We start from the raw sequence: 25,928 nt of genomic DNA, 5'->3' as shown, positions 1-25,928 counted from the left end.
ATACGTCTTCCTCTCAATCTCCATGTTACACTACACTTCCTCATCACCATTGCCACTATTTCCCCCTTTCATATTTAACTTATGTGGACTTAATTCCCCTGCTATCATCAGCAGCACACACCCCCCTCTTTCCCTTTCTATCCTCAAGAAAAATACTGTACCCTTCCATTTCTATTTCTGTTATAAATCATCTTCATTCAACCACATTTCACTTATTCTAATGATCTGGGGGTAAATAAACTCAATCACTGAAACCATTTCATCCCCTTTATTCCTGATACTTCTGGCATTTGTAATCAAACACAGCAGTTCATTTTTAGGTCTATAGCCAGTCCTATGCAAGCCATGTGTTGGTTGTTATTTCCCCACTACATCTGCCCAATCATCCACATATATCCTTTTCTCACAAAAGTCTGCATAAGACTATATATTTTATCACTGCTTACCACATACATCTGTGCAGTCTCAACTTCTCCACCCACATTGCAATATATTCCATCTTTATACACACATTCACTGTGACTTTCAGCATTCATTCTCTCTCTATGCCAAGTTTCCCTCTCCACCTCAGCTTTCTCCCCCCCCCCATTTCCCTGTTCCTCTAGTATTCCCTTTCCCTCTTCTTCTCTCACATTATTGTTTCCACTGCCAAGCACTTCTGTATTATTCTTCTGATTTTTCCTTTCATCTCTTTCTTCTGATCTCTGGCAAGCATCACATGCTGTACTTCCACACACTATACTTCCATCGAGCAACACTTTCTCCAGCACACTCACTCCAAAGCCATTTAAATGCAGCCCGTCATGCCTGTATAATTTCATTCTACCCTCAAACTCCACTCCCTTCTCCTCACACAGCTCTGCTAGCATACCATTCATGATTTTGGCTCTCCGTCACAACTTATAATAGTCTTAGGTATGAACTAGGAGCAGTTCTATTGAGAGCAAAATTGGAAGACCAAGATATCATTAGTGCTTGGGAAATTGTGAAAGAATATTTGTTAGCAGCAATAGTAAGCTGTATTCCATGGGTGAAGAAGCAGACACAATTTGGTGTAAAGTGGATGACAAACAATATCAAACAGGAACCGCAGTTGAAAAAGAGATTATGGAAGATATATAAGAAGAGGGGGGGGGGGGGGGCGGAGGACAGCTACATGAAGAATATAAGATGGGCCAGGAGAGTGGTGAGGAAGGCAAAACTGGAACATGAGAAGAGATTGGCACTAAGATCCAAAGAAAATCCTAGGGAATTTTTTAGCTATATGGCCAGTAGGCAGAGAAACGATTGTGGAAGAATGACATTGCGGGATAAAAATGGAAATAGAGTGACTAATGCAGAGGACATAGTGGAGTTGTTCAATGAGCACTTTATTAGAGTATTTCATCCTGGAGGAGGTTTTAATAATAGAGGAATAGGTGAGGGTTTAGAGGTGCAAGAGGAAAGTGCGTTCCAAATACTAAGTACTCTGGATACCAATAAAGCTGTTGGACTGGGTGGTATTTCACCACGCGTTTTCAGAGAATGTGTTAAAGAACTGACAGCTCCGTTGACCTGGCTTTTCAATGAAAGTCTGGCTACAGGAAAGGTACCCAGGGAATTGAAGGAAGGTAAGATACTGCCGCTTAATAAGGGCGGTAGCAGACTGGAAGTGTCTAATTATAGACCTGTGTGTGTGTCATCAGTAGTTGTTAAGGTCTTGGAGAAATTAGTGAGGGACTATATACAGATAAGGGTAATGTTATCTGTGAGAATCAACATGGATTTGTTAAGGGATGCTCTTGCTTTAGTAATATGATTGCCTTTTATAATAAAGTGAGAAGAGCAGTTGATGAGGGAAAGGCATATACTGCCATTTTTTTGGATTTTTCAAAGGTGTTTGACAGGGTGCCACATGGTAAATTTAGTTTTATCCTTTATCCAAGTGTGAGCAAACAAAGTTTGCACCTCAAAGTATCTCCCATAATGCAAAACACATCTCCTTGCAGATATGTCTAATGTTATGCATTAAGGGAAAGGCCACTACCCAGACTAGTTTCGACCTTTATTGAGGTCTCTTCAGTGGGAGCCAGGCCCAAGTGGAGATACCAGGCAGAAGCATTAGCAAGGTCATCTCCACCTGGTGTTGAACCACCTTACCCCAGTCCTGAAGATACTTTCAAGTGCAAACTTTGTTTGCTCACACTTGGATAAAGGATTAAACTAAATTTATTATTGTCTAACCAAGTGAAAAATAAACTTTCAACATCTTTCTCTAAATCCAGAGTAATTTATTAAAAAGGTCACACACTGTTTGGCAACTCCTATAGGTAGAGATGACCTGCTAATGCTTCTGCCTAGTATCTCCACTTGGGCCTGGCTCCCACTGAAGAGACCTCAATAAAGGTCGAAACTAGTCTGGGTAGTGGCCCTTCCCTTAATGCATAACATTAGACATATCTGCAAGGAGATGTGTTTTACATTATGGGAGATAATGAGATAGGATTGATGGTAGCTTGCTCCACCTTTGCAAGGAGTTGCCCTGGTGTTGTACCACCTTACCCCAGTGCTGAAGATACTTTCAGCCACAAACTTTGTTTGCTCACACTTAGATAAAGGATTAAACTAAATTTACTATAGTCTAACCAAGTGAAAAATAAACTTTCAGGGTGCCACATGATAAGCTGATATTTAAGTTGCAGCACATGGGTTTAAATGTCTGGTTAGTCAAATGGATTCAGGATTGGCTGACTAATAGGTATCAGAGAATTGTGTATGGTGGGGCAATATCATGGAAGCAGAAGGTTACAAGTGGGGTTCCACAGGGATCAGTAGAGGGACCTGTATTGTTCAACCTTTATATCAATGATATTCTCAGTGGATTGCAAGGGGAAATTCAGTTGTTTGTGGATGATGTGAAGCTGGGAAGGGTTATCAGTAATAGTGCAGTTGTGGCATCCCTGCAAGAGGATTTGAATAAACTAGACAGATGGGCAATGAATGGAGGTATCGGTTCAATGCAGCAAAATGTAAAGTATTGAGGTTTGGAATCCATCGATGGAAGGATGCATACTCGATTGGAGGAGCTGTACTGGAGGAGGTAGGGGAGACAAGAGATCTGGGGGTGATGATGATAGAAAACTGAAATTCAGAGAACATATTGCAAAGGTGGTGAGGGTAACTAAGAGGATTGCTGCAATACTGAAAAGGACGCTGACCTGCAGAGATAAAAGAGTTATCATTCCATTGTATATGACCCTGATCAGACCACACTTAGACTATTGTTCTCAGATTTGTACCCCAGGATTTGAAGGGGGATAAACTGATTGTGGAAAGGGTACAGAGGCAAATAACAAAAATGGTTTTGGGACTGTACAATGAGTTATGAGGATCGACTGAGAGAATGTTGACTGCAGAGTTTGGTGGATGGAAGAAGGAGAGGTGATATGATTGAGACTTTTAAACTGTTGAGAGGTAGTTACAGGGTAAACATTGGAGAGTTCTTTCACTTGGTGGAACGGCGGGAAGGTGCGATGACAAGGAGCCATCCCTGGAAGTTACAAAAGGAGGCTGTGTGCAGGAGTGAGGAATGGTTTCTTTGCTTGGAGGGTGGTTGAACCTTGGAATGCATTGCCTGAGAGAGCGGTTGGAGTGGGAATGGTCAATGGGCTCAAGGAGTGGTATGATAAACGTTGTGTTTTCGAAAAACGACCTCCCACGATGAGTCTTTTAACTCCATGGAGGCCTGGATAATAATATTAATAATAATAACTCATCATCATTATATCTATTTAACACACTGTCAACCTTTCCTAGACTGTCACTCTTCTCAAAAGACTCCTGGTATTCATCCTCACATCCTTCTTATGTCCACTTAGATCTTTCGCCCTTACAATTACAACTAACTCTCTTGCTCATTTCTTCCTCATGTCCAACGCCTTAATTATTGTACTCATTCTCCCACCCAGATAGCAGACTTTATGGACTCTGTCAGTAACTAGCCCTCTAATTATGGAGTCTCCATATACTGCTATCTTGGAATCACTCGTCACTTCTTTTACTCTTTTTTCTTTCATTAAGTCTTTCCTACAATTTCACTCTCTTTCTCACTCCCTCTTGTTTGGTCGCACTTTATTTCCTTTTCCTAATTCATACTTTCTTTCACGCTCTTATCACTAACTTTCTCTTGTACATCTTTGCATTCTTTCACTCCTTCAGTTTCTCCAACTTTTATTTCATTTCCGTTTTTGTAAGTTTTTCTGTCACTTTCACTTCTACATCTTTACATTCTTTTGCTCTCTCAGTTTCTCTTGCAGTCGTTTCATTTCCGTTTTCCACAACTTTTTCTGTAACTTTCGCTTCTATATCCTCGCATTCTTTCACTCTCTCAGTTTTTTCTGCTTTCGCTTCATTTCTGTTTATTGTAACTTTTTCCATAACTTTTGCTTCTACATCTTTGCATTGTTTTAATCCCTCAGTTTCTCTTGCTTTCATTTCATTTCATTTCCGTTTTTGCAACTTTTTCCATAAGTTTCACTTTTACATCCTCACATTCTTTCACTCCCTCAGTTTCTCTGCCTTTCGTTTCATTTCTGTTTCTTTCATGTACACCATCTACCTTTTCAGTTAGTTTTACACTCTTTGTATCGTGGTCCAACCATATATCACACTTCCGAAACATCCATACTTTCTCTCGTCTCTTGTTCATTCTCTCTCTGTCTCTCTCTCTCCACAAAAACATCTCTTATACTTCGCCATGCATACATATTGCACTCACGACATCGATTCAGTTTGAAAAAGTCTACATCACCCATGCTATTTGACTTTCATGGCATTTGCCTAGTAACACCAGGTTACTAGGCAAATGCCAGTCACCGCCCGCATGGTTGACCTCGTGACCGCTATTATGTGATATTTAAAACGCCAATTTACACTAATAAATCTGGCAGAATTTCACAACAAAAATCACTCAGACACACTTCGTTATCAAAAATAAATAATGAAACCCTAAAGTTTATGAAACACTGCCAATTATTATCTAAAATAACACTTATTTTACCCGAGCTCTTTCTAACACTACACAACTTACATCCAAAAGGAAGTAAGGACATCCAAAAAGTGTAACAACACCAGAAATCATTGACCAAGTGCACGATATGGTATTGGATGACCAGCAAGTCAAAGTGCATGAAATTGCTGAGACAATAGGCATTTCAAAAGAATGCATAGGATATATTTTGCATGAAGAATTGCAAATGAAAAAGCTTTGTGCAAGATGAGTGCCATGCTTGTTCCCAGCAGATCAAAAACGCACTTGCATGAAAATCTCTGAACAGTGCTTAGAGCATTTTAACAAGAATAAAACTGATTTTGTGTGTTGATTTATTACTATGGATGAGACTTGGATTTACCATACACACCAGAATCCAAACAGCAGTCAAAACAGTGGACAAAATCCAGTTGTTCAGTGCCAAAGAAGACAAAGTCGGTTCCATTGGTGTTTTGGGATGCTAAAGGCATTTTATTTATTAATTATCTTGGAAAGAGTGAAACAATAACCGGGGAATTCATCTTATTTATTTTGATCTTTTAACCAGACTAGAAGATAAAATTTGTGAGGAAAAACCTGATTTGTAGAAGAAAAAAATCATCCTTCATCAGGACATTGCATCTGCTCACAAAGGTGTTTTGGCAATGGGAAAATTAAGGGATCTGCACTATGAATTGTTAGAACATCCACCCTATTCTCCAGATTTGGGTCCCTCTGACTTCTACCTCTTCCCAAAACTAAAACTCTTCCTCGCTGGTCAGCGTTTTTCTTCGAATCAAGAGGTGATTGCAGCTATAGAGGGGTATTTTGCAAATCTTACTGAGAACCAATACAGGGATAGGATAATGGTGCTGGAGCATCGCTGGAATAAATGCATTAGTCTTAAGGGAAATTATATTGAAAAATAAAAATAATTTTGAAATTATAAATTTGTTTTTTCATTGTTAGGCTGACAAACTTTTCAGACCATCGTATGTGCTTTCAAACATCTATATTTAAAAGTTTTCATTACAAAAATAGGTTATAACAAATTCCAGTTACCTGTATGTTAAATGTTGTAAGGATCTCTTGTAATATAGTTTATTCACATAATGAAAGTTTAAAAAAAAATCATATAATAATGTCTTGCTACATTGTGTAGAAATACTATAATGATCACTGCAGCTTTCTTTAAAGGCACTAAGAAATGCATTTTTTCCCGATGAAAGTGAATTGATTCTAAGGTGTGATTACAATTATGAGCCATTAGGCAGGTCAGTGAGAGAGGTTACAATCACATGCAAAAATGGAGAGTGGCATCCATCACCTTCCTGTATCCCAGGTGAGTGTTTTCTTATGAAATGACTGATTTGTGGGTCCAACCTTTTTATTGCTAGAAATGAATTATCTCCAGTTTTTAAGTCTAGGCCAAGATTAACCAAATAAAAATATATAAATACAGTCATCTTGCATTATAAATATTATCCCTTCAAAGGCATGTACTGTTATGAAAATACTAAACACTTCTGCTCAAATCCCTTAGCTATAATGCTATTTCAAGTTTACAACAGACAAAAACTAAGTTTAATAGTAGACAGTATTAAAATTCATTTTTTGAAATTGTTCACTCTCTGAATATACATTAACTTGTAACTGAATCAAGTCATTACAACAATAATCACAGATAGATATTGCTTTGCCAAAAATACTATCTATGCATGATCATTGTCATATAAATACTCTGAAATTATTATTATTATTCAGGACCTCCATGGTGCTACAAGACCCATCCCAGGAGGCCCATCTCAGACAGCACGAAATCTATGATATCATTCACTCTGGGCAAATTCAGCACCCTATCAAGCAACGAATTCCATGGTCCAAGCACTGTCCATTCAAAAAAAGCCACTTCTCACCTTATTATTTCCATTTACAGTTGCCAGGGATTTGTCCTTTCTCTTGTTTTAACATTCAAAAGATCATCCTGGTATCAAACCTGTAACCTCAACAGTCTAAATCTCAATCATATCACCTCTTCATCTTCCATTCACCAAACTCTGCAAGTCATGCACTGTTACAAAAATATTGACCACTTCTTCTCAAATCCCACAGTTGTAATGCTATTTCAAGTTTACATACCTTCAGTCTATTCTCATAATTAACATTATACATTTCTGATCTTCTTCTTTGAGTGCCATCTCCTATCGGAGGTTAGCGACCACCTTGGCAAATTTTGAGCGATCCTCAGCCACTGTAAACAGTCCCTCAGAACTCATGCCAGTCCACTGTCTGATGTGTGCTAGCCAGGATTTTCTTCGTATTCCTTGTCCTCTTCTTCCATTTATCTTCCCCTTTATAAGCAATTGAAGTATTTTATATTTTTCATTATGAAGTAGGTGACCAAGATATGCAGTTTTCCTTCTTTTTATGGTATCTAAAAGTTCACGTGATTTCCCCATTTGTTCCAGTACTTCCTGATTGGACGTTTTTGCTGTCCATGGGATTTTTAACATTCGTCTGGATAACCACATCTCAAAGGCTTCAAGTTTTTTATTGATGTTGTCTTCAAGGTCCAAGTTTCTGCACCATACAGCAGTATAGCCCATACATAGCATTTAACGATGCATACTCTTATCTCTAATTTTAAGTTGCGGTTACACAGTGTTGATTTCATCAGGAGAAAATTTTTTCTTGCCATTTCAATTCTAACTTTTATTTTCATTTCTGGATTGCATTCTTCATTTAACCAGCATCCGAGATATTTAAACTTGGTCATTCTTTCTATTCGTTTCCCATTTAAAGAAAGTGATGAATTAAGAATTGGTTTCTTACTTATGACCATGAATTTAGTTTTGGTGATATTTATTTTTAATCCATTTTTTCACTCTCTTCATTCACTAGTTCCAGAAGATTTTGAAGCTCCTGAATATTGTCAGCCAGGAGAGCTGTGTCATCAGCATATCGGATGTTACTTCACCATTTACATTAATCCCTTCCTCTCTTCCTTTTAAGATTTTTTGAAATATGGCTTCTGAGTATATGTTAAAAAGAAGAGGTGACAGCACACATCCTTGCCTTACTCCTCATTTGATGTTAATGGGGTCTGTAATAATGTCATCAACTTGAACAGATGCCTTTTGGTTCCAATATAAGTTTTGAATGATCCTGATGTCTTTATCATCTAATCCAATTCTCTTTAATAGTGCAATCATTTTAGTATGTTGGACTTTATCAAATGCTTTCTCAAAGTCAATGAAGCAAATGAATACTTCCTTGTTTTGATCAATACATTTTTGGAATAAGATTTGAGAGCAGAAAAGAGCCTCTCTTGTTCCCAAACTTTTCTAAACCCAAATTGGGTATCACTGATGGTGTCTTCACATTTTCTGTATATTCTTTTTTGAATTATTTTCAGGAACATTTTGAGAACACGACTCATTAGGCTGATCATTCTATAGTCATTACAAGTTTTCGCATTTGCTTTTTTAGGTAGCATGATGAAGGTTGACTGTAACCAGTCTTGTGGGAATATGCCTGTATCCTAGACCTTATTAAATAGCTTTACTAATATAGCAATGTTGTCACCTTCTAATAACTTTACTATTTCTGCTGGTATTCTATCAGGGCCTAAGGCTTTACCATTTTTAGCTGAGTTCAGTGCACATTCTACCTCTGATCTTAGAATGCATGGACCGTCCATCTGTTCATAAGTATTTTCTGGGTTCTGTCTGTTATCAGAAAAGAGTTCTACATATTTCACCCATTCTTGTATTTTGTCATCTTTTTCTGATATTATTTCTCCCTTTTTGTTTCGAAGGACACATAGTTGTTTTTTCTTAAATATACCTGAGGTCTCTTTCAGCTTTTTGTGTAGATTAAAACTGTCATGCTTTTCTTGTAGAATTTCAATTTCTCTACATTTTTCATTCATCCATATTTTGTTTGCTTCTTTGATCTTGCCTTTAATAATTTTTTGAACCTCTTTATATTTTGTTGGACTGCGATTTTTATATGATCTGCATTGATCCATGAGAGAAAGAATTTCATCAGTTATCCAATCTTTCTTTTTTACTGCTCTATCAGGACACAAGGTATTGGTACATTTCTCTATGAAGACAGATTTTAATTTGTCCCAAGATTCATCAACCCTCATGACATCTTCATTCTTGATAAGTGCTATCTCTTAATTCAGATCTTGACTCAATTTGTTTCTTATCTCTGGGTTTTTTTAACTTTCCTAAATTTCCTTTCCTAATTTAACTTTTCAAAATGCAAGCAGAGTGGCGCAGTGGAAGCGTGCTGGGCCCATAACCCAGAGGTCCGTGGATCGAAACCACGCTCTACTAACAGTTTTTTTTGGACAGAGGAGAAGGATACACAGTAATATACTTGGATTTCGCAAAAGCTTTTGATAGAGTGCCTCATGATAAGTTGACAGTCAAACTAGAGCAGATGGGGTTGGATATTAGATTAGTGCATTGGATTGGAGACTGGCTATCTGATAGGTATCAACAAGTTGTGTATGGGGGTGCAATATCCAGGAAAAGGAAAGTCACTAGTGGAGTGCCTCAGGGATCTGTTTTAGGGCCATTACTATTTAACTTGTATATTAATGATATTGGCGAAGATTTGGATGGAGATATTCAGTTGTTTGCAGATGATGCAAAGTTGGGAAGAACCATAAAGAGTAGTGAAGATGTTGTGGCCTTGCAAGAAGACTTGAATAAATTGAGTGATTGGGCAAGCAAATGGGGGTGTGAGTTCAATGTTGCAAAATGTAAGGTTTTAAAATTTGGAAAACAAAGATGGGATGCAGAATTTATGCTTGGTAAGAATATATTGTTGGAAGTAGAGGAAATAAGAGATCTGGGAGTGATAGTGGATAAGGATCTAAAATTTAGGGGTCACATCGCCAAAATTGTGAAGACAACACAAAGACTTCTGGGAATGATGAGGAGGACACTGACGTGTAGAAGTAGGGAGATTCTTGTTCCATTGTATAAGGCTTTGATTAGGCCACACATGGACTATTGTGCCCAGATTTGGTCACCTGGTTTTCAGAAGGATGAGGAGATGTTGGAAAGGGTCCAAAGGCGACTGACTAAGGTAGTTTCTGACCTCTGGAATGTCGAGTATGAGGAAAGATTGAAAAGATGTAATTTGCAGAGACTAGTGGAGAGAAGGAAGAGGGGAGATATGATAGAGACCTACAAGTTGGTAAGGGGTTGCTATATGATCAATGGTGGAGAAGTTCTACAGCGAATAGTGGGAGATCAGGGGAGAACCAGAGGTCATCCCTGGAAACTGTATAAAGAGGGTGTGAGTAGGGGAGTGAGAGGCAGGTTTTTTTCGTGCAGAGTTGTGAATGATTGGAATGCCTTGCCTGAGAGTGTGGTGTCTGCAAGGAGTTTGAATGTGTTTAAGACCCGGTATGATGAGATGTGTGTGAAATAAAAGGACCTCCTAGATGAGTCTTTGACTCCATGAGGTCTTGTTTAATAATAATAATAATAATAATAATAAATTAAACCTTTTTTTTGTTGATGTTTCTGAAGTATAGCTTTCAGTCTAATTTTTAACACTGTCACCAGTAGATTATGATCAGAAGCAATATCCGCACTAGGATAGGTTTTTGTGCTCTTTATGGAACTTCGAAATCATTGATTAATTAGCAAGTAATCAATTTGGTTTCTGACTATATTTGTATTATTATTTTGTAGTGATCGCCAAGTATATAGCCTTTGGGATGGTAGCTTAAACCATGTGTTTGTGACTATTAGCTCCTCTTCTTGGCAGAATTGAATAAGACGGTCTCCTCTCTCATTTCTTGTTCTCAGTCCATGTTCGCCAACTATATCTCCACTGCTACCTTTCCCAACTTTAGCATTGAAATCACCTATGATGACGTTAATATCATGTTTTTTTGTGTTTTTCATTAGTTCTTTTAATTGGTCATAAAATTCTTCAATTTCAGTATCACTCTTGTCATCAGTAGGGACATAGACCTGTATAAAATTAATATCTAGTGGCTTACCTTTTAGTTTTAATAACATCATCCTATCTGAGTAGGGGATGAAGCTCAACAGTGACTTATTGGCCTCTTTGTTTAATATTATTCCAACTCCATTTTGATGTTTTTTTTCGCTACTTCCAGAGTGGTACATTGTCATGTCATTAACTTGAGTTTTGCCTGATCCTGGCCACCTAACTTCACTTATTCCTAAAATCTCAATTTCAAGTCTTTTCATTTCCTGAATAGCATTTCTTAGCTTACCTGCTTCGTACAGGGTTCTGATATTCCAAGTTCCTAGTTTTAGTGAACGCACCATTTTGAGCCCTGAAATTCTTCGCTCCCCTGTCCCATTTAAGGGACGCCAGGAACTTGGGGCCATTTGTGTAGATTTCTCGCCATAGTGGTTAATCTGGAGAGAATAGAGCAGTAGTTTCTCCATTTGCTTTCTGCTCCACAGTATTACAGACATACACAATAAACTTTATTGCCATCTGCAATTTTCTAATCACAAGCTTTACCGTCATCATGAGACTTCAACCTTGTGTCAGTGCTGATAAAGCTGCTTCCCTTTGTCAGAGGATTGAATCCTTTAATTTTCCTTGATAGGGGCCCTAACCAGGTACTAACAGCCAGAGCCAGCTGAGCCCGAGTTGTTTATAGAGGTCTGCTCCTCTGAAGATTCTTCCACACATTTCACCGTTGGGATATGAATCCTCCTCTGCTGATTTGTCCGTTGTTCTTCACAGAGGTACGTTAGCATCCTTGTAGGGAGTGTACCCTATGGAAGGTCCCAGGGAGCACGACGGGGACGTGGACTTGTCTCACTCCCCAAAAATAAATACTCCAGAGGTTGTAATATGGTTTGCTGATCGAAATCATTGATGCTATCCAGGAATAACTGAGCTGTCATATCCAGGAATAACATTTCTGATATCATGTTTTATCCACCTCTGCATCCTCTCAAAGGTTAGTTTATTCTCTTTAAATCCTGGTGAGCACAGTAATCCACATGTGGTATGATTAGGATTTCTTACAATGGAACCATCACTCTTCTATCTCTGCTAGTCAATGTTCTTTCACCAATCCTCTGGGTCACCCAGAGTCCTTGGTCCACTCAACTTCAAATTTCCACCGATCATCACACGATCCCTTCACATCCTCTAATAAAGTTCCTCCAACAAAGTATGCAGCATCCCATCAGTGGATACCAGATTACAAGACTATGTAACAAGGGCATATATTCTGGGTGTGCATTGCACACCCACAGAATAGCAATATCACAAATATTATATTTTTGCATTTATTCCTGTTAAAGATCCCCTAATTGTTTCCTGGCTTTGCGTGATTCCTAAAATTAAACACAATATACTAATGCTTCATGAAGAGGACACTTTTTTTGATGTATAAACATTGCATCACATTCGTGTTAATAGCCTAGGGGTGTGCAGTGTCACAAATATGGACACCTTGGAGCCCTTAGTAGTACAGATGGCACAATGGGTCAAATTCTTAGCATTCCAGTGATTTTAAAGCACCCAGAAGGAGAGCCAGGGTATGCACTGAGACAATAAGCACCCAGAAGTCAGTGGCTTTGACTGGTTGTTGTGTCAACCAATTCAACTGAACGTTGCTGTTTTTGTTTTCTGAATTTCATCTGTTTTGCATGCATGAAGTGTGATCTAATGTGTTTAGGACACAGATATAGAAAAGTAATTTTTTATAAATAATTTATAACTTTTTTGTCCACATTTACAAGGAAACAGTGTTGACGATCTACTGAATATCCTATTTTCTGCCAGAGCTTTTGCTTTTGCGGATTTTTTGATTGAAGTCGAAGGAGGTAAGCCTCGTCCTCTTCCAAATTTACTATTATATTTACACCATTAAGTATTTCAAATATATGAACCAAATATAGCATTCTCCTTCTTTATTATTTTCTAATATATCTTAAAGCAGATGCATTGTCCTCCATCCCCCACTCTTTGCAGATTTTGTTACAATTAATTGATAAATTAAAGTATTCAGAGTTATCCTGCAATTAACTGCATTGGACCAATTAGGATGAGCGGTGATACTCTATGCACTCTTAGAACTTTTATACATCAATAAAAATGCAATCATATGGTCAAACTGACGCGAATTTTGTAGCTTGGATTGCATAAGCCACACAACATCACATCAACAGAAATGGGTATGCAATGCTACTGCTATGTACGTTTAAATGCGTTTTTAATGGTACTTGTGACTTAGTATCAATTATTATACACATATTCCCAAGAATAAAGAATAATAATTTTATTATTGCAAATATTTCAGCCAAAAAGTAACGAGCCATCATCTAGATGTTTCTAGATGTTTTTTCATGTTTTAGGGATGGTGCCTAAAGCACCTGTTATTACGAGAACAACTTCTGTTTTCTATTACCAAATTCATTCAACTTCAACTTGCAACTTGCAATACTTTGTAATTTTTCAGTTTTTTTTTCATCATGTATATATTATATATAAAATGGTTTTTATTTTTATTTACTTTTTTTAAGGCTACGGGAAAGATGAAGGGAAGCATGTTGTTGTTTGCCATTTATGAGGATGATACTCTCTAAAATCTTGGTGATGGATAGATCATTCTGATCTAAACTTTGGTAGTGTAGAAGTGCTTCAGCACTCTCTTTAAATAACCATGCAAACCTATACTGGCATTGATGTAAATGGTGAATATTGGACCAGAGAAAGAATATTGTGGTTAATGTCCACTTCGTGATGTGCAGGGCCAGAATTTTCAGTGGAGGCAATCACATCAAGTCTGGTGAACACCAGGAAGGGAGAGAGAGGTAGCTGTTTATCTTTTGTGGATGCAATCAGAAGGAGATTTTCTTGATAGGGCATAATGTAACGAGTAAACTGTATCTTTTCAGGATCTTTGCAACTGCTTCCAAGATACTGTGATGTATAGGATGCAGGGGCTTGCCATACAGATTCACAGTTCTTAGGAATAGGTTTAAACTTCCTTGAGGTGAAGCCATTCTGTAGTATGATGCAATAGATGGTACCTGGTTATTTTTGGAGATCCTCAGAATTGGAGCAGATAATGTGTGCTCTATTGAGCAAACATTATCTGCTCCAATTTTTTGAAATGGATGATGGGCTGAATCTTGTTCTGTGTCGTGACCTGTGAAGGTAGGTTTACAATGAACAGATGTAAGTATTCCAAATAGGGTACAGGAAAGAAGGGTGTCCAGGAGGCTAATTTTTACTTCTTTTTCCTTTTCATTGTGAAATTGATATGTGGCTGTTGATTTTGATTAAGAAAATCAGTAGAGATGCTTCTGTGTCTGGCCAGATTTTGAATACATCATCCACGTAGCATGCCCAGAATGGAAGGTTGAGTTGTATTGAGAAGAACAGAAAGTTCTCAAGATGTTCTAAGTAGAAATTGGGAAGTGCAGGTGACAAAAAGCTTCACATTATGGTTCTTTTGATCTGCTTGTAGAGTTGATTTCTGCAGATGAAGTAGGCTATGTGCATGGGCAAGTCAAACAGTTTGACTATTGTCTGAAGGGAATTCCTCTGCTAAAAGTCGAAGAGTATCAGCCAGAGGTACACATGTACACTGGTAAATAAGGATTGGATGTTGAAACTGACCATGATATCTGTTGATGAAAGGTCAAGATGATGAATTTTTTACAGAGGCTCATGTGTAGCCTTTATAGGAGTTTAAAAGATGAGTTAGGAATTTGTCTAGGTGTTAAGTGGAAGCATCTATGCAGTCAGCTATGGATCTAAGTGGGACTCCTTTTTTTGGGGGAATTTTTGGTAAGCTATAGGAACATGGGTATTCTTTCACAATGGGTCTTCAGTTTTTTTGGTGATGGCTTCATCCCAATTCATCACTTTGTTGAATAAAGAATTCTGTTTGTTGATTTGGTTAATAGTAGGGTTCTGAGTAATCTCCTGGTAAGTGATTCTTTCTTTTAAGGTTACACGGTGATCAGCATTCATATTTATAAATTTAAGGACATAAAAACACACGTGTTTAACAGATTATTTTATTAATTACTAATAAAATAAAACTTGACGTTTCAACCCCTGTATCGAAGTCATCATCGGAAGGATACAAGTGTATAAGGAACCAAGCTACATGCTCTAGCCCTGTATACCAGTAAACTAAATTTATATAGTTAATTAATCCTTTTCCTTAGCCTGACCTCTAGTGATAAAAAAAAAATTTTTTTTTAATAAATAAATTAATTAAAATTAAAAATAAATAAATAAATTAAAAAAAATAAAAATAAAAGTAAATAAAAATAAATAAATAATTACAATAAACTGCTGAAGTCCTCATGTATTAATATTCTTCTGGATTTGTACAGTTCTGATTGTTATAATATGATTTCTTTCAGTTGCTGTTGAATGTTACAAACACTTCACCAGGTTGTCTTCTTGTAGTGGGATTTTTCTATGGCTAGTTTAGGTTGTTATACAGGTTGTAGTTGGGTCCTTCACATTCTTGAAATGGTTAGATCATCATTTTTGTTGAGATTTGGGTTGTGTTTGAGCATTTCACATGACTCTTTAAATTTTCTCTCAAATCAGGTTTTGGTGCAGTGTAGGGACTTGTATTTTTCCAATCAATTCTGTGGTATGTTTGGAGTGCATGGTGAGTATTTAATGTGTCATTTGTGTTCGTCTTGTCTGATTGGGATAGTTGTATTTGCATAGTGTTCTGTCTATTTTTTCAGAAATGCCTCTAACATAAGGAATGGCAATAGCATTCCTGAAATCTTTTTTGTTCTTACTGTTATCTTTATGGAGGATCTTGTGAATAGTTTTTTACTGTATCCATTTTTTATAAATGTTTGGTTGATGATCTGGTATTCCTGGTTTAGAGCTTGTTCATTAAAACAAATTGTTAGAGCTCTGTGTTTAAGGGTGCTTATGACATCTAATTTTTGTGTTGGGTGGTGGTCAGAATTTTTGTGTGTGTGTAGGTTTGTGGTAAACTGAGAATGAGAGACAGCCAGAGGGAAGACGTGTGTCAAGGAAAGGAAGAGAGTTGTTTTTTTTCCATTTGAATGGTGAATTGGATATGTTTGTGTTGTTTGTTTAGGTGGCTAAGGAATGTATTTAGAGCTTTGCAGCTGTGGGGCCAAATGGCGAAAATATTGTCGACATATCTGAGCCAAATTTTGGGCTTTAGACATGCTGTCTCTAGACCACGTTGCTCAAAGTCTTCCATATAAAAGTTAGCTTTTGGGGGGGAAAGCGGTGAGCCCATGGCTGTACCTTCTTTTTGAAGGTAAAAATTGTTTTGCCACACGAAATATCCGGAGTGGAGTACGTGAGCAAAGAGGGCCACGATGTCGTGTGGAAATATGTTCTGTAGGAGCAAGATAGTGTCATTGATTGGGACATTGGTGAAAAGGGAAGTTATGTCAAAGCTGACTAATAAATCTTGGTCGTTGAGTGTAATGTTTTTAATTTTATTAATGAAATGTTGTGTATTTTTTATGTAGGAAGGGGACTGACCTACCAATTCCTTGAGTGTGGCCGCTAATTTTTTGGCTAAGTGATAATTTGAGCTGTCAATTCCTTCAACAATCGGACGTAGTGGTGTGCCTGGTTTGTGTATTTTTGGCAGGCCATAAATTCTGGGCGCACAGGCATAATGAGGTATTAATTTTTTTGTTGTTTCTTTGTGCCATTTGTGGACGGATTTGATTAAGTCAGTTGTTTTCTTTTTTTTACATTTTGTGTGGTTGTAGTTTACCATTTGGTAGGTGTTGTGTTCCGATATCAAATGGTTCATTTTTTCAATGTATGTTACAGTCTAAAAGAACAGTGGCATTGCCTTTATCTGCTTTCGTGATTATAATGTCTTGGTTATTTTTTAAGGATTTAAGGGCTAGATTTTCAGTTTTGTTTAAGTTGGTGCTTAGTTTTTTGTTTGAATTTAGTATACATGATGTTTCCATTTGTATTTTATCAGCCAAATTGGTGGGAAGGGATCTTAAACCTTTCTCGATATGATAAATGATATCAAGTTTGTTCACTGACCTCAGAGTAATGGCGTAGTTCAAACCTTTCTTTAGCAGTGAGAGTTCACCTTGAGTGAGATTGTGGTTTGATTGTTGATAACCAAGCTGTGGTCCGATGGTGGTTGGTTGCTCCTAACTTTGTTTGTGGGCGATTGGCTGCTCCTTATGATGTCGGTTTGTGATTGGCTGTTCCTTTCGTTATGGCGTCCTGATGGTCTTGTGCTTTTCTGTTGTTGTAGGGCTTGAAATTTCATTACTAATTTTTCTTTGTTTTTCAGTAATAAGTGCTTGGCCGAGTCGTCTGTGATCCTGTCTAAAATCTCCCAAATTTCTGGAATAACGTAGTCGGATAGCTCTAATTTAAGTTGTAGAACTTTGGCTTGGGTGGATGCTAGGTTTTTACATGCCTCGTGGATTTGTTCTCGTAACAATGCTTTTTCCAACCAGGCATAAATACGGAACGCTTTGCCTGATTTAAACTTCTTCTTTAGTTTAATGCAGTTGGGTATTACGTAAAAGAAGGTACAGCCATGGGCTCACCACTTTCCCCCCCAATAGATAACTTTTATATGGAAGACTTTGAGCAACGTGGTCTAGAGACAGCATGTCTAAAGTCCAAAATTTGGCTCAGATACGTCGACGATATTTTCACCATTTGGCCCCACAGCCGCAAAGCTCTAAATATATTCCTTAGCCACCTAAACAAACAACACAAACGTATCCAATTCACCATTGAAATGGAAAAAAACAACTCTCTTCCTTTCCTAGACACACTTGTCACACGTCTTCCCTCTGGCTGTCTCTCCTTTTCAGTTTACCGCAAACCTACACAGACACAGGCCAATACATACACAAAAATTCTGACCACCACCCAACACAAAAACTAGATGTCATAAGCACCCTTAAACACAGAGCTCTAACAATTTGTTCTGATGAACAAGCTCTAAACCAGGAATACAAGATCATCAACTAAACATTTATAAAAATGGATACAGTAAAAAAACTATTCACAAGATCCTCCATAAAGATACCAGTAAGAACAAAAAAGATTTCAGGAATGCTATTGCCATTCCTTATGTTAGAGGCATTTCTGAAAAAATAGACAGAACACTATGCAAATACAAAATTAAAACCACCTTTAAACCCCCAAATAAGTTAAGACACCTACTCAGTTCTTCTAAAGATCCTCTTCCACACCTAGTCCACCCAAGGGTATACAAAATACAATGCACATGTAACATACCATGCATAGGGGAAAGAAGGCGAACTATCCCGATGAGACAAGATGAACAGAAACGACACATTAAATATCTCTGTTTTGGAAAAACCGGCCTTTCTGACCACGCACTCCAAACATACCACAGAATTGATTGGAAAAATACCAAGTCCCTACACCGCACCAAAATCTGATTTGAGAGAAAATTTAAAGAGTCATGTGAAATGCTCAAACACAACCCAAATCTCAACAGAAATGATGGTCTAACCATTTCAAGAATGTGGAGGACCCATCTACAACCTGTATAACAACCTAAACTAGCCATAGAAAATTCCCACTACAAGAAGACAACCTGGTGAAGTGTTTGTAACATTCAACAGCAACTGAAAGAAATCATATTATAACAATCAGAACTGTACAAATCCAGAAGAATATTAATACATGAGGACTTTAGCAGTTTATTGTAGTTATTTATTTATTTTTATTTATTTTTTTTATTTATTTATTTTTTTTCAAAAAATTTTTTTATTTATTTTATTTTTTTTTAAAATATTTTTATTTGTTTATTTATTTATTTATTTATTTTTATTTTTTATCACTAGAGGTCAGGCTAGGGAAAAGGATTAATTAACTATGTCGATTTAGTTTACTGGTATACAGGGCCCTTTACAGGGCCTAGTTTACTGTATACAGATAATAAAATAATCTGTTCAACACGTGTGTTTTTGTGTCCCTAAATTTATAAATATGAAGGACTCCTGGTAAATGGTTTGATCTTGTAACAGAAGGGAAATTTTTTTGTTGTTGAGCTGGACACTATCCAATGCATCATACTCCAAAATGGCTTCACCTGAAGGATTTAAATGCAACCTTACAAAGCCTATTCCTAAGAATTCTGAACAAGTACCACGAGGCATTATCTCATACATTGCTGGCATCTTGGAAGCATTTACAAAGTCCTGAAAAAATACAGTTTAGTCCTTAATTCTTTCCTATGAACAAAATCCTTTTGGTTACCATTCACAAGAGGTATCTCCCACACACACACTCCTTCCCTGGTGCTTACGAGATTCCGTGTGATTGCCTCTGCTCATACTTTGTACAAACAGGACATTCTGTCAAAAAAGATGACAAGAATATCAGTCTCATATCAACCAATAAACCTGAAAAATCTGGCCTTTCATAGCACAGAGTGGAGACCAATCATAATATCCTTTAGTCCAGTACTCACCTTTACATAGGTGCTGGTTAAGGTTTGAGTGGTTATTTCAAGAGAGTGCTGAAGCACTTCTACACCACCAAACTTGAATTGGAATGATGTCTATCCATTGCCAAGATTTGAGAGAGAGAGTCTCATCCTCATAAATGGCAAACAACAGCATGCTTTCCTCCATCTGTTTTCTTCCCTTTTTTTAATATATATTTATTCATTTTATTTATCTAATTTTGGTAAAATTAATTAATTTAATATTAGTTTTAGCTTTAATTGCTATCTCGCTTTATTTTATAATCACTTGTATGGTGGCATTCCAGCATGTACTTCAGATCTGTAAATAGAATTAATGTTCTTTGCTCTAGTTTCACCTTCTGATTCTGATTATGCTGATGCACTGATAATGGCCTATTAATTTCTGACTGAAATATTTGGAATAATAAAATGATCATTCTTTATTTTTGTGAATATGTGTGTCTAATAATCATAGACCTAACATTTAGTTGCATTAAGCTGAAATCCTCATTCATTTGTCCATCTCTCTGGCTTATTCAAATCGTTCTGAAGGGCTGCCATATTGACATTATTACTAATAATCTTTTGCAGCTTCACATCAACTGCAAACAACTGGATATCATCCCCCTCCACACACACACCATCCACTGAGAGTGTCGTTGGCATAAAGGTTAAGAGTACAGGTCCCAGAACTGAACCCTGTAGAACCCCATTTGTAACCATTTATAACCTGATATCTAAACCCACACATGCTGTAAGTTAAATATCAGCTTATCACATGGCCCCTGTCCTGTCAAATGTCTCTGTAAAATTTAAAAAAAGTAATAATAATAAATAGTAAAAAAGGACAGTATATGCCTTTTCCTCATCTATCTTACCCTCTCACTCCTTGAGCACCTTTCTTATAGCTAAATTTACATTGAACAGCTAGATCACTAGAGTTGTCTGTTCTTTCATGCAATCTCTTAAAACATGTGGCTAAATTCTGTCCATTTCCATTGCCTTAGTGAGATCCAGAGTACTTAGTATTTTAAACATACTCCACATGTACTTTTAAAACTTGAACTTTCCTCATCTGCCTAGTAATAAAATGTACTTCTCCAGAATGAAATAACACAATAAAGTGGTTATTAAATAACTCCAGTGTGTCATATGCATCAGTAATGTGACACTAATTTTCATTCAACATTGTCTTTCTTCCACAATCATATCTTCTCCTACTGGGCCGCTTAACAAAAGAATTCCTTAGGATTTTCCTTAGCTTGTAGAGCTAATCTCTTCTCACATTCCAGTTTTGTCTTCCTTACCATGCTGGTCACTTTCCTGGCCTGAGTCTTATAATCCTCATGCAACTACTCACCATTCTTCTCTTTAATGCAATTGAATTAAATGATTTAATATGATTTAACAGCAAACATATAAACATTTATGTCTTGAAATTGTTTATTATTATTATTATTATTTGGGACACCTCCAAGGAGTCCGATGACTCATCGCGGGAGGACACCTATTGTACAACTCTCCGTCTCCCCCACTACACTGAACCTCTACTACCAATCATCTATATCAGTGCCATCTCCTGCCCACCGCCACCACAGCTCACATTGTTTATTCTCTGAACCTTGATATATTTTTAACCAAATCTAGTCATGCCAACAGCGAACACAAATTAATATTACTTTGCTAGCTGAATTAAAAAAAGGAGGTTGCTCTGCCTTATAGGGGAGGATAATAATCTTTTACCTAAATAATTTTTTCCTGACTGGCACATAAAAACTAGTTGCTCACTTTGAAAATAGTCATATGAGATTGGATGACAGTTCATTGCTGATTTTCAATATTTTATTGTATTTCTGAAGTTACTGCAGTATCAGTTCCAAGTACAAATGCATCTTTCATCATTGAAATGAAACTGGAATTTCAACTAAAACATATGGATAAATACCAGTGGCGAATTCTCCATGCTTGCTATGCTTGTTGCATAAGCTCATTAATTGAGAAAGAAGTAATATTTATTTGTTAATAAATGCATGCATTTATAAGCATTCCATTCAGGCTTTTATTTTTGTAGACAGAAGACATTTTAGGCTTGCATGGCAATAATTGAGCTTTGAGTTGTGTATCGAAGGCCGACACTAGTCAAGCTATCTTGGCTTGTTCAGTTGTGGGAGCATCCAGGTCCTTGCTTCAGCACTGTGATTTCATGTGCGCACATAGCCATTTCTGCTCCCTCCACGTCATCTCACCCTGTTCCTTAAACATGGGCCATACTCAGTCAAAGTAGCTCTAGCCTGTGAGCTTCAGCCAGCCTTTACAAGTGTCCTTGTTGCTTGGGAAAATTAAGTTACAACCAACTTTTTATGACAATATTATTGACCAGTTTATAAAGAACTGTAGGGTAGAATTTGTATTCAAGTAGCTAAATTGAAAAAGATAGAATATCATTTGTAAAATAAATGTTGTATTAGTATGATTAAATGTATATAAATTTCTAAATACAGGTAACCCTCGTATAATGCGGTACTTATACAACGCAGTCTAAAATTATAGTAACCCTTGTTGAACGTGGTACTTATACAACACGGTTCCGATAAAAACACGGTCTACAAATTGCAGTAACCCTTTATCTTGTCATGTTTTTTGCCTCGCGACTTAAAAATCAAATTTTATCTTCGTTAAATTTGTGTCTGCATGTATCCCGCATGTAATTATAAGTAGCGAATTTACATTAGGGGAAATACCCTTTAGCATGCATGTACCTCAATTGTTTACCATATAAAATGTTTATTGTTGAAAATTGTCCTCGTTTCTGCCAGGAAAGTGTTAAAAATCATAAGTGTGTTCATCTCAAGCTGAGCACTTTATTTTTTGGTGAGTTACATACAATATGTAATGCTTGCTTTTTTTGTATAAAAAATTATTTTTATAGTAATGGCCACAAACTGCAACGAAAGGGAAAAACCAACATTGAAAACAAAATTAATTTCTCTCGAAGAAAAATATTCAAAATCTTGGATCGGTTGAAAAATGGAGAAAAACCAGGAGTTTTTGCAGGGACTTTGAATTTAAATGAATCAACAATTCGAACAATCAAACAAAATGAACATAAAATCCGAGAAAGTATTTATTGCTGGGTTAATGATAAGTGCAAAGCGTGTTGCTCCTCTATGCGATATTCAAATGGAAAAATGGAGAAATCTCTAATGATTTCGATAGAAGATTGCACCTCAAAAGAAAATTCCTATGGATGAAAATCTTATTAAACAAAAAAATTCTCAAAGTTTATAAACATTTGTAGTGCAGACCAGGTGTTCAATGTGGATGAATCTGGGTTATATTGGAAAAAAGTGCAAAAACGCACCTATATTTCGAAAAATGAAAGATCAGCTCCTGGATTCAAAGTTTCCAAAGATAGAATTATTCTACTATTTTGTAGTAATGCATCAGGTGATTACATGACAAAACCTGTGTTTATTAACCAATCCTCAAATCCTCGTGCTATGAAAGATTAAAATATGCACTATTTTATTTTGTCTAAAACATTTATGCATTATGTGCAATGAAGTTTAAGTACAATTTGTAATTTTTATACTTTTATACTATGTATTTGTTTCATAGTTTATATGTTTTCTTAACTTACATAAATTACCTAATTAAATAAAAATATATTTTTTGTTGGATATGTGATTGTTGTTTATATAATTTAAAAAAAATTGATTTCGGAACATAATCCTACTTTTTCTATGTGATCTGAGGCTCGCATAACGCAATTTATATAATGCGGCATTTCTGCAGAATATGAAGGTTACCTGTACATAGTTTTAAATGGTGTTCAGTAATTCATTATTCCGCTAATCAGCCTTCAATCACACCTCTCATTCCCTGAATGATAACAAGAGCAAGCATGATTTCAAGACCAGCATTTTCCCCTGATAAATACTGTATTACAAAAAGAATTTATTTATTATTAAAATTAATCAACTGTGTTCTTTTTCAGAGATTGCCATTTTAAATTGTTTCTGTTTCAATGATAGCATTCATAGGCTTTAATCTTTAAAGGTACCTGTGGCATAACTATAAACAACAAATTACACGATTACCACAGTAATTAACTTTAATGAAAGTACAGATATTTTGCACTGAAAACACAGCACGTTATCAGTGTGTAGAAACAAGTAAATCAAAGAACAGGAGTATAAGGTATATACAACAATTGGTTTAACAATTAAAATGGTCATTGCTATGTGCTAGAAATTCATATATTACTAAATAACATTAAAACTATTTGTAGTGTTTACATAAGAATATCTCAAACTTTTGGGAGAGAGAGACAATCATTCTGATTCAGGTTAGGCTGATGTAAAAGGGTTTCACCACTTTCTTTGAAAAGGCGTTCATATTTAAAACTGCTTCTATGGAGAAGACAAGTTTCATCCTACTAGATACTGTGTTTATAGTGATACTTAGTGTCAATACTATGCTGTGCCAGACCAGACTTTTGAGGTGTCACATATTCAATATAATATTGATGTTCATTAATTATTTTTTCCACAGAATGGCCTGTCTGGCCAAAGTATGTGAAATTATATTCACAAGGAATCTGGTAAACACCAGCTAATGATAGAGGTGACAGTGTGTCTTTTGTATATGGTAACTGATGAGAAATTTTATTAATAAGAAAATATGTGGGAATAAGTTGATGATTATTCAAAATTCTACCAATAGATTCAGGGATACCAGAAATATAAGGGATTGGAACTCTGCAGTGTGTATTGAAGAATCCTTAGGTGTTGGAACATAGGAGTCAGTTATCTGCTGGATTTGATGAGAGTTGTAACCATTTTATTCCATTAAAGTTTTGATAGTGAGGGAGAAGAGCAGCATACATTATGTGCTCTGTTAATTAAAGATTTGATGACACCAGTTTTTTGAGAGATCAAGATATGGAACCAAAGGTATCGTTTCTTGATTTTTTCCATAACATCGAACACAATCTGTTAGGACTTTCATGCTTTAACCTTGTTTTAGCTTTTATGGTTTTAGGTGTACTTTTAACTGTGTACTTTTTGAAATTATTATTATTATTATTATTATTATTATTATTATTATTCAGGCCTCCAAGGAGTCAAAAGACTCATCGAGGGAGGTCCTTCCTAAGACATAAAGTCTGTCAAGACTCATCGAGGGGAGGTCCCCCCCTGAGAAACACAAAGTTTATCATACCACTCTTTAAAGTCACTGACCGTTCTCGCTCCCACCACTCCATCAGGCAATGCATTCCACGGCTCAACCACCCTCCACACAAAGAAACCACTCCTTACCCTCTTGCTCACAGTTTCCTTTCGTAACTTCCAGGGATGGCCTCTTGTCATCACTCCTTCCTGCTGATCAACCAAGCGAAAGAACTCCCCAGTGTCAACCCTGTAACCACCTCTCAACAGTTTAAAAGTCTCAATCATATCACCTCTCCTTCTTCTATCCGCCAAACTCTGCAGTCCACATTCTCTCAGCCGATCCTCATAACTATCCTTGTACAGTCCTGAAACCATCTTTGTCATCCGTCTTTGTATCCTTTCCACAGTTAATTTATCCCCTTCAAATCCTGGGGACCAAATCTGAGAACAATAGTCCAAGTGTGGTCTGATCAGAGACTTATACCACTTTGAATTGTTTCTGTAACAATGATAGCATTCATAGGCTTTAACCTTGTTTTAGATTTTATGATTTTATTTCAAGTTTCTGCAAAAAAATTTAGATTTCTCTTTGCTACATGCATTGAGAATGAGCATTAGCATATTTTTATACAGAAGTTTCACCTGTGTTAAATTTTCTTCTGTAAAAGGTCATAAAAATTCTCACTAAATGAAACTCATACATGCTGCAAGAGTCCTAATTTTTTGGCTAGGTGTAACTCAACATATACAGCTCTTCGCAGATTATGCTAAGTTAGAAAGAATTATGAGGAGTAGAGCAACTGTTGCAGCTTTAGAGGAGTAGAAATACATTATCAGGAAGACAGGGATGCAGAAACCAGTTCATTTGAGACTCTCTGGTGTGTGAGATAGAGATCAATGAGATGATCAAGGTATGTTTGTAAAAAAACATTATTAGACTGTATACCCAGAGTTAGGAGGATAAGTTAGGCATGAGTTAGATGGATAGCATCATTAAGCAGAAGTTGCAGCAAGCCTGTGAGCAGTACAAGGCCCAAACAAGAAGGGTAACCTGTATGGTAAGAAAATATGAGAAATCCTCATATGGATCATCACTGATAATCATTGTCAATTGTCACTAACTGGCAATTTGACATCTCATTTAATATTTTGTGATGAGGTGATCAGAACCAAGACTCTCAATCCTTGTCTGTCCTCTGTTATGTACTTGCCTAAGGTTGCTGTCCTGCAACAAATTGAGAAATTCATTCTATTT

At 36.6% G+C, this 25,928-nt stretch overlaps 1 protein-coding gene across 2 annotated transcripts in view; it reads left to right on the top strand.

Annotated features, from left to right (window-relative positions):
* The window catches only part of LOC150098729 (complement factor H-like), a 601,741-nt gene that overhangs the window by 146,017 nt on the left and 429,796 nt on the right, over positions 1–25,928 (top strand). The window contains exon 7 of one of the 2 annotated variants that reach the window (XM_090405340.1): positions 6,206–6,350. In XM_090405340.1, the coding sequence (XP_090261466.1) occupies positions 6,206–6,350 (145 nt within the window). Of the gene's footprint in view, positions 1–6,193; positions 6,351–25,928 lie in introns of both variants that reach the window. The other variant, XM_090405339.1, reaches the window with a different exon arrangement.

This window comes from Typopeltis vanoorti, chromosome 15 (genome assembly GCF_054136105.1).
Source record: "Typopeltis vanoorti isolate ZY-2024b chromosome 15, IOZ_Tvanoo_1.0, whole genome shotgun sequence".
Classification (NCBI taxonomy): domain Eukaryota; kingdom Metazoa; phylum Arthropoda; class Arachnida; order Uropygi; family Thelyphonidae; genus Typopeltis; species Typopeltis vanoorti.
Note: the sequence above shows the minus strand (reverse complement) of the source record. Positions and strands in the feature narration are given on the sequence as shown.